The sequence below is a fragment of the Nicotiana tomentosiformis genome, chromosome 1 (assembly GCF_000390325.3).
Source record: "Nicotiana tomentosiformis chromosome 1, ASM39032v3, whole genome shotgun sequence".
Taxonomy (NCBI): Eukaryota; Viridiplantae; Streptophyta; class Magnoliopsida; order Solanales; family Solanaceae; genus Nicotiana; species Nicotiana tomentosiformis.
Window position 1 is genome coordinate 40,377,906 of NC_090812.1, and position 9,603 is coordinate 40,387,508.

Here is a 9,603-nt window from a genome sequence, read left to right on the forward strand (position 1 = left end):
GGGGGGGGGGGTTGGGGGGTGAGAAAAATGGAAAGAAGTCGAGTATATTAAGAGATAAGCTGGGGTAGAACATATAGAATTGTTTTTACTGGTAAAACGGACCCACCTTAAGTGTATATGTAACAGTCACTAGTGGAGAGATCAGTACATACTACATAGGATTTACCTAAATAACATATATAGATAGACTCATACATAGATATGATCATTTAAGTAATTCAATTAAATTGATTGTTGACACGCAGAATATTTTCTCTTTGAATAATAGTATTACAAAAACTTACCGAAATATATATATACTAGGTCATCTACCAATATATAACAAGAAAACTAAATGATTTGTCCTAAGAGATGTCAGAACTTGAGCTTGAAGTGTCCTGAGGGGCTTCAGATTGGACCTCAACTTGGGGAGCAGGAGCTTCTGGAGCAGAGCTTTCAACTTCTGGTGCATTTGGTGCTTCGGTTTCTGGTGCTGCTGAAGCTTGGACAACTTCTGGTGCATTTGGTGTTTCGATTACTGAAGCTTGGACTATTTCTGCCGGCTTAAACTTGTTGATATAGTAGCTAAGGGATGGTCCTGAGTACTCCATTGTTTGTACCGGAGGAGGTGAGTTCTTCCCGACTTGAAGGAGTACCGATGAAGCAGCTGCAATAGAGATTAAGGCTATCCCAGCTGCAATAGCTGCGGTGTTCTCTGCTCCATCAGAAGCTGTGCCCGCAGTCCCAGAGCTGATAGCACTTTCTGCTACATAAACTGCAGGCTGTTTCCAAAGTAAGCAACGTTAACGACACAGATAACATAACTGAATCCATACAGGTTTTCAGATAGTATTATTTCCTCTTAAAAAGGACTAAAAGAGGATGATGATTCAGTGTGATATTGCCAAGATATATATACTCTCTCACCCATCATATATTGTACCGAACTATTCAGTAGTTGAGATGGATTTTGGACAGAATCACATTGATCCTAAATGAAGTGAGAGGCCAGGGGGCAGGGAAAAGGGCCGAGTTGATCAGCATTGGCAATCAGGAGAAGCAAAACGGCTTGTCTTGTGGAAAAGCAGAAGAGCAATTGGTATGTTATGATTCATCGCATGACTCCTTTCTAGAATCCTGATATGTCCCAGACTTAATTCATGATATCTCTAGAATAAATACCTTAGGGCCTGAAAATTTGAGGTCTGAGATCTCTACATCCTCAGCTTTACATAGCCTACATACTTTGGTTATGCCATCCTGGCTCTATATATTGTCCCAAGTGAAATAGCAAAGGATGTAGGCATGAAAGTTAGATTTAGAACCCTGATATTTCCTAGACTAGATTCATGGTATCGCTAGTATAAATACCTTAGACACTGAACATGTGAGGTCTGAGATCTCTATACTTCCTCAGCTTTACATGGCCAACATCCTTGATCTTTTGGCTATGCCCACGTGGCTCTATTCACTTGAATATACTACTGTTTATCTTTTTCAAACATACTGTGAATTGCTTTTCTTGAACCGAAGGTATATCGGAAACAACCTTTCTACCTCCACAAAGTAGGGGTAAGGTTTGCGTACACATTGCCCTCCCCAGCCCCCACACTAGTTGTTGTTGTATTTTTTTGTTTACTATTCACTAGAATAATGGACGTTAGATTTAGCCCGCGCGGAGAAAAGCTGAGAAATAGAATAAAGCTAGAAATATATAAACCCTCCATCTCAAAGCTAGATTTGCTCTAGTGCATATGTGGATTAAGAAAACTCATATGGGTGAGCCTCCCAGCCCAATACCTCAGAGTAAAAAGTGAAACAGCCTACAACCATTTATTACTCTGTCCAAGCATCACTATAAATTGCCGTTGCAGTGGTAATACTATATTGATACTTGAAGTTGAACATCAACAAAATGAAATAAAGATTGATTCGTTTATGTAATTCAACAGACAGATTTCACTACGAGATAGTTTCTTATGTGAAGAGCTAAGGCATGCCATAATCTGAAACTTCCTTTTGCTCCATACCATCTGAACAATGTAGTTTCAGTAGAACTTATGTAATTGCAGAATATAGAAGTACTAACCTCAACAGAGTATATATTTGTCTGCCCAGCAGTATCCTTCTCAACATACCCAGTCCAGCCACGCTTGCGAGGTGGAAATGTCCCAACCACTTTGGTGTTGTCCCCAGCTACCCATTCCATGCTCACCTTCCCGACCTGTTTCAAAAAAAAAAATTGTATCAATACTTTTTCCAGTGTGAACTACCATCTTGCTGGACAGTATGACCTACAATGTCGATTCAATAATGATAATTAAAAAAAGCTCTAAAATATGGGCAATAAACTCAAATTACTACAAAAGTTGTATAGGTATTGTTTACAAAGTTTTATATTATTGATGAAAAATATTACATGCTCTTGGTACATTTGAAAAGGCTTAACACTAGATACGAAAAAAAGTATCCCATGTGTTTCCATATGCCTAAACAAATACAACTCTCCTTTGCAGATTTTTCCAGAACTGGCTCGCCGATCTTATACAATCTAAATGAAATCAAACTGCTTACTGCTAACATCTCGACTAGTTGTAGCAGTAGACATAAACATATCATTATCACTCAAAAGAGCGCATAGTCTTTAACTAATTTTCAATAAAATAGTCTATAATTACAACACAATAGTATTTTCTTCCCCCAAATATTCATAAGTAGCCATAATTATTAGCCATTTTGAGAATTCTCTACGTATTTAAACAATTCCTAAAAACTTCAAGAAAAAAAATTCTCTCGAGGGAGTACAAGACTGTGCATATCCACTTCCTTTTTTCTATATCTGTCAACATATATTAATCCACATACACAAATTCAACAAGGAAAAGAAGTATATAATTAAGCTCAAGGAAGCAAAGAGGAAGATTGACCTCCTTATCAGGGGCACATTCTTCATCATTGCAATCAGAATCATCAGTTGAAGCTGCCCTAATTCTGAATCGAATAAGACTCTGCTTTTGCCTCAATTTTGAGTCCTTTTGGTATGTGCAAAAGCTCAATCTTCCGCTAGAAGTTGAGGCTATGGTGCAGCTGTTTGCTGATAAAGCAGCACAAGCCATTATTTCTTTTTTGCTGGTTATTTTTGGGTTCTTTAGACTGCGAATTTTAGTAGCCCAACAAAAGATTTCAAATGTATTGAGGCGAAGAAGCAGAACCACTTGTAGAATTTTTTGCTTCTTCGATTGGCTGTGTTTGAGCCTCGAAAATCCTTTCCTTTTGAGGATTGTTTGGTTTTGTGGTTTGATTTGAATGCACGTTGAGTGGGTTGTGTGTCTCGGATTTCATTCTCTTTCGAAAAGTATTAAAATGACGACTATATCCCTTATTGTCATTTTCTGACATCCATAAAATGCTACTACTATATTAGAGATAATTAAAAATTATGAGATTATATTTAAGAAAAAAAAATTGTGTAAATTATGCATTGAAAAAAAATCAAAATAATTTTGTTTGTATTTGGCACATTATCAACAACAATAATCCAGTAGAATCTAACTAGTAAAGTTTGAGACGTTATGTTTGTGACAAATAAATAGTGGAATAACATTGCTTGTGAAAAAATCTAAAATGGCCGAGTGAGCAAGTGCGAGCAGCCAAATTTTTTCACATTGCCTCCTACATTCAATTGCATATATCTGAGATCGCTCCGCGGAAGGTTTTAGTGTGAAAGTGTCACTACTATTGTCTATTGGTGAGAGAGAAAAACACATACATAACGCCTTCTTTATCTAGCTTTCGAATGTGTAGACTTTATTCACAAAATATTAATATTAAAGAATCAATATCCCAATTCGAGATTTGGTTGAGTGACTAATGCTAAGGAATGCTTAAATTAGAGGTGCCAATGGATATTTAAAATCCTATTAAATCGATCGTATCGCACCGAACTAATTTTTAGGTTTCTTTTAATAAAACTATAGATTTTTATATAAATCTATAACTGTACCGATAATTAGGATATATTTTTTATTTTATGAAAATAAACCGAAAAAATACCGAACCATGCTGAATAAATTTATATGGGAAAAACATATCTATATATTATGTTTAAAAATAATAAAGCATTAGATTTTTTCTTAAGCCTTGAAATTATGAAAATAATTACAAGTCAACAAGTAATTAAACTCAAAATCCTAATTCCCAAACCTATTATATTACTCTTTTGAAACTAAATTATTTTTATCATATTCACTAGCAAGACACAAGACATTCAAGCGATTATGAGTAGCAAACTACAATGTATTGAATATGTTTCCATTCGAATGATTTAAATTTATATTTTTGAATATTTAATCTTCTATAGACTTTATTCTTGAGTCCAACTTGCTTAATATCTTTTCACTCGTGTGATTTATATTCTCTTTGTCCTTGCTTAGTTTCTTTTACACTGCTGTAGAATAGTTGATGGATCTATACTCTGGCCATCTTTCATGTTTTCGTAATTCATCACCCTTTAAATTGTAAAAATATCTAAAAGTTTTGCTAAGTCCTATAATACGTATGTTCCTGCTTCTAATAGTGACTTTTAAATAAAATTTAAAAAAATACCAAAAAATAACTGAACCGTACCAATACCGAAGAGAAACCGACATGATTGGTACGATTTCTAAAAGTCTAATTTTGATTATAAATAATAAAATAACCGAAAAATTAGTATGATATAAATTTTATAAAATAACCGGTCAAACCATTGACACTCCTAGCCCAAACATAAATAAAGAAGTAAACGAAACCATTAAATGTTAGAAGATCAATAGAAGGTAGTAAAATGAACTAAATGTGATTGATAAAGGAAAGAAATAACAAGCAATAAATAATAATTTAGTGCTTTTACACAAAAGTATTTTGAAAATCAAAAGCACTTTTGGTGAGAAGCAGTTTGTGTTTGGCTAATTTATTTGAAAAGCACTTCTGAGAAGCAATTAGTATTTGGCCAAGCTTTTAAAAAATGCTTCTAATAGCCTGTTTGGTCAAGCTTAGTTTTTGGCCAAAAGTGCTTTTTGGTCAAAAATACTTTTGGCCAAAAATTGAGGTGTTTGGCCAAGCTTTTAGAAGGAAAAAAATGCTATTGAGGAGAAGCAGAAGCAGAAGCAGAAGCAGATTGTGAGAAACAGAAAAATGTAGCTTCTCTCCAAAAGCACTTTTCTCAGAAGCACTTTTGAGAAAAATACACTTAGAAGCAGTTTTCAAAAGTTTGGCCAAAAACTAATTACTGCTCAAAAGTATTTTTCAAATTAATTAGCCAAATACAAACCGATTCTCACCAAAAATACTTTTTTGAAAAGCACTTTTGAAAAAAATATTTTTCAAAATAAGCAGATTTTAGAAGTTTTGCCAAACATGCTATAAGTGTATTTTTCTCAAAAGTGCTTTTCAAAAAAATACTTTTAGGGAGAAGCTATTTTTTTCTGCTTCTCGAGAACTGTTTCTGCTTCTACTTAAAAATACTTTTTTTTCTCAAAAAGCTTGGACAAACACTTCAACTTTGGGGGAAAAAAAATACTTTTTTAATAAAAAAAAATATGCTTTTGGCTTGGAAAAACTTGACCAAACAGGCTATAAATGTATTAATTGAACCGAAGTGGGCTCATGATAAATTATACCACCATAATAAGTCGATGAAGTGAAGTAACACTTAATATAGGTGGGTTTAACAATATACCAAGTCTAACTGATATATGCCTAATAAATTCATCTCAACCGTGTTGCGGGCAGTTCAATTGCATGAGTGAGTTTTTGAGTTTTAGCATATATCTTAGCTCCAGTTTGGTCATAAATTTTGGCTTTTTTTTCTCAAACTTTTTTTGAAAACATTATTTGTTCATGGAATATGATCATTTTTTTGAAAAAGATTTGAATTTTTTTTTGAAAATCCCAAAAATTGGATTAGGGCAGTTTTTGAGTAAATAATTTTCTTTCACTCACAAAATTTTAACCTATTTCAAATAAAATATATGTTCAAATACAACTTCAACTTTCAAAAAATATATTTTAAAACTCTTTTTCAAGTTTCAATTAAGTTTATGTCCAAGCTTAGATTCGAGTCCTCAAAAAGCGGTTTTGTATAGTTTATTAGGTAGTCTAGAGAAGGCAAATAGACTTTATGATGTTGTAACACCCCGAAAAAATTTTTAAAGTGTTTTAAGACCATTAAGAAGATTGGCATGTGCTAATGATATTAATTTGGGTATGAACATGACTAATAATTTGAATGATATCAGTTAAACATAATAATATATGTATGAGGTGCATTAAGAATGGTTTATGGTCTAATAAGATACCTAAGGCTAAGTCAAGTTGAAAATTATATGATGGGATAAAGTTTCAAGTGAGTTCGCACACGACCTAACTTCAAACGAGCATACCTCTCAAGATATGAAAAGTTATATGGTGTATAACTAATTAAATAAAAGGTATATGTGTCTAGTTTCTAATGCTTCAAACCGTTTGTCATTTGGAGATTTCTACCAGAAGTTATGACATTTTTTTTAAAGGATGACAGAATAGCTGCGCGAGTCTGCGTAGCCTACGCAACATAGCAGCGTAGCCTACGCACCATAACAGCGTAGCCTACGCACCATTGCGTAGGCAAATCCAGCAACTTCCAAAATGAAGGGGAATGAAAGTCCATCCTGCGTAGCCTTTGTGCGTAGCCTATGCAGGAGACTACGCAGCTCCAAGGGTCATTTTAAAGGGGCTGAAACAAGGGGTTTAGAGAGAGAAAACATTAGTTCTTCAACTTGGAATTGATTTCTAGAGAGAAGGAAGAGCTTTTCCACCATGGATACACTTCAAGGTAAGTTATTTTGGTACAAATATGATTATATAACATCATTTAGTGATAACACTAACATTATTATGGATCAAATCCATAGGAAATGGGTTGAATCTTCAAGAACACCAAAAAATAAAAAAAAGGTTAGATTCTTCCACCTAGAGGTAATCCCTTCACTTGAGCTTCATATATATGTCATATTGGAGTATGAGTAACATGTTTATGAGTTTTATTTGAAGTTATAATGGGATATTATATGAACCCTAAGGGTGGGTCTTGAGAATGCCATTTTTGGGTAAAGAAAAAGATGAATAGTGATGAATTGATATAAATACATATGTCTTGAGTTTCTAATGATTCCACTAGACTTGATAACCTAATTGATGCACGAATTTAATTGGGAATCACCATTTGGATAAGATACAACACTAGTTCTTGAAATGGATGTTCTTGAACCTAGACTTTTGTTGGAGAAGACAATAAATAGTGACTTGATGATGTTGAGTAATTAACATAGTATTATTAATGACTCCAAATGAGTATTAAATGATAAGAATTGAATTGAATAGGCTAATGGATGAGCCTATTGGATAATTTGGGATGGTTGAAGGCTTGTTGTCGAGCTGTGAAGCCTAAATGGGTATTTATGAATCTTTTCGTATTTGTTTTAATGTAGTTGGGATATCTAATGGTAGGTATTGAATTGTGAGTGATATTTGGACATTTTAATCAATTGGAGTATTGTAGTATTTTTGGAGCTTGAAGATTTAGGTAAGTTGATTAATACTTACTCTTCTTGAGGAATTTTCTCTACAATCATATTTGAGTTATTCGGTTTGTAAATGTGCATCCGTACGTGTGGGGACAAGCGAAAAATATGTCACCGTGTATTTCTAAATTGTTGCTTATGAAGTGTCATGAGAGTTTATAAAAGTATTGTTTTCAAAATTTGTTGGCAAAATGACACTTAAGGAAATTCTTATAAGTTTTATTAAAACTTATTTGTTGATAAGAGTATAAAATGCTTGACTGCTAAATATATGCTTTCATGAAAAAGATTATCTTTTGAAACTTCACCAAAGAAAGCATTTGTTGTATCTTAAGGTTTATGTTAATTGCTAAAGGCTTTAACATAAAAAAGGTTATTCATTTGATTTTATTCAAATGGTTTGAATTGACTATGAAAATCATGATTTGATAAAAATAGATCCTTCGAGGCAATTATGCTATGAATCTATTTTTAAAATATCAAATATTTTGGGAGCTAGTAGTGGAGACCACCGAGATTGGTTCGAATGTCGAGTTCGTTACCATGGAACTACACGTGCCGGTGTAGGGACACATTCCAAGGCTAAGCCGAGGTTTGTGGGATAAAGTCCCCAATTGAGAGGGCAAATGATCATTACATAAAGTAATGAGGTTAAGTCGACTCGTACGGCACTACGGGAAGTCGCCCAGACAAGTAGAGTCAAATACTTATTACTAGGTCGATCACCTAGTAGTTGTTTATTATGTCGGTGTCGGTATAGTACTCCTGGTGAAAGGTAAAATAGGACTTTATTATGTTTAGGCCTAAGGAGCCGAAAATGATTTCAATGATTTAATGAGATTGAAATGGTTTTATATGATTTCTATTAAAATCTTGGGTTGATAGAGATGTTCTAAAACTTTATAGTATGGCTTACATTTCACTTATCTTTTATCTAAAATGATAAAGATCGTGTTTTATATAATAGTTTATCACTTTATGTCCAATATTGATTGCATAGTTTTTGTAAAATCTTGTCCCGGAAACTTGAGTTAGAGAGAGTCTATGACACTCATTGAGTACCGTTGTGGTGTACTCAGCCCTTAGGCCTCCCCTCCAGGGCTCCACTTACTTTACATGTTTCAGGATGAGGTACGGTACATGGCATACAGCCTCAGGGATTATCAAGTGGAAGCCCGGAAGGACAAGCCTCAACAGCCTGTCCGGGGGGGATACAAAGGGGGGAAGCCAAACACTGGTGGTCCTAGCAGAAGTGGAGAAGATCAGAGTGCAACCAAATCTAAGGCCCCCTCCTCATGCATTACTAGCACTGCATCTAACGACAACGATCAGGGGAGGAAACCCCCCTCAGGATGTCATCATTGTGGCGGACCACATTGTAATAATGAATGATCACATGTACAGATGACACCCATCAAGCTTTTAATGATGGGATGGATGATGACGCAGATGATGCGAACCAGACTGAAGCAGTAGGTGAATTCTATGTAATTGTTAACTCTATTTCTGAGTCCTTCGTGGGAACCAGTGCTGGTATCCGTAAGAAGAAGGACCCCCGCCCAATCGCCAAGAAAGGGGAAAAGAAGGCGAATGAGAGGACTCCTCTTAATCAAGAGATGACCTTAATATTCGTCGATATGAAGGTAAATGGAAAGCCCATTCGGGCGATGATAGACACGGGTGCTACCCATAACTACTTATCCTTGACTCAGGTGGAGCGCCTCGGCCTAGTGGTAGTAAAGGGCAGAGAGGGCAGAGGTCGTGGGTGGAATAGCAAAAGAAGTACCAGATGGCTAGGATGACTCTTTTCATGAGGTATATGGCAAGGCACCACTCATATTTTGTGGTAGCTATCATGTTATTTCTTTAATTTATATTAGTCGGGCATTAGCCCAAGTATTTAGTTCTATCCCTGGGTATAGAGGCTCCATAGATAGTTGTGAAAAGTTATAGTAATGGGATTATACGCGACATACATGAAAATATATTTACTTTACTTACTCTCATTGTTATGATTATGAGA

At 34.9% G+C, this 9,603-nt stretch overlaps 1 protein-coding gene across 1 annotated transcript; it reads right to left on the reverse strand.

Moving 5' to 3' along the window:
- Window positions 1–202: 202 nt before the first annotated feature.
- Window positions 203–3,286, reverse strand: LOC104088298 (protein MAINTENANCE OF PSII UNDER HIGH LIGHT 1). The gene is made up of 3 exons (XM_009592954.4): window positions 2,907–3,286; window positions 2,069–2,203; window positions 203–761 (listed from the first exon to the last, which is right to left on the reverse strand). Exons 1-3 carry the CDS (start codon window positions 3,093–3,095, stop codon window positions 345–347), a joined length of 741 nt encoding a protein of 246 aa, XP_009591249.1. The 5' UTR covers window positions 3,096–3,286; the 3' UTR covers window positions 203–344.
- Window positions 3,287–9,603: the final 6,317 nt, after the last annotated feature.

Coding starts and splice junctions, on each gene's coding strand:
- LOC104088298 (XM_009592954.4), bottom strand. CDS start 3,095: ATGGCTTGTGCTGCTTTATCAGCAAACAGCTGCACCATAGCCTCAACT. Junction 2,204..2,906: donor AATGTGCCCCTGATAAGGAG/GTCAATCTTCCT, acceptor TTTTTGAAACAG/GTCGGGAAGGTGAGCATGGA. Junction 762..2,068: donor CAAATATATACTCTGTTGAG/GTTAGTACTTCT, acceptor CTTTGGAAACAG/CCTGCAGTTTATGTAGCAGA.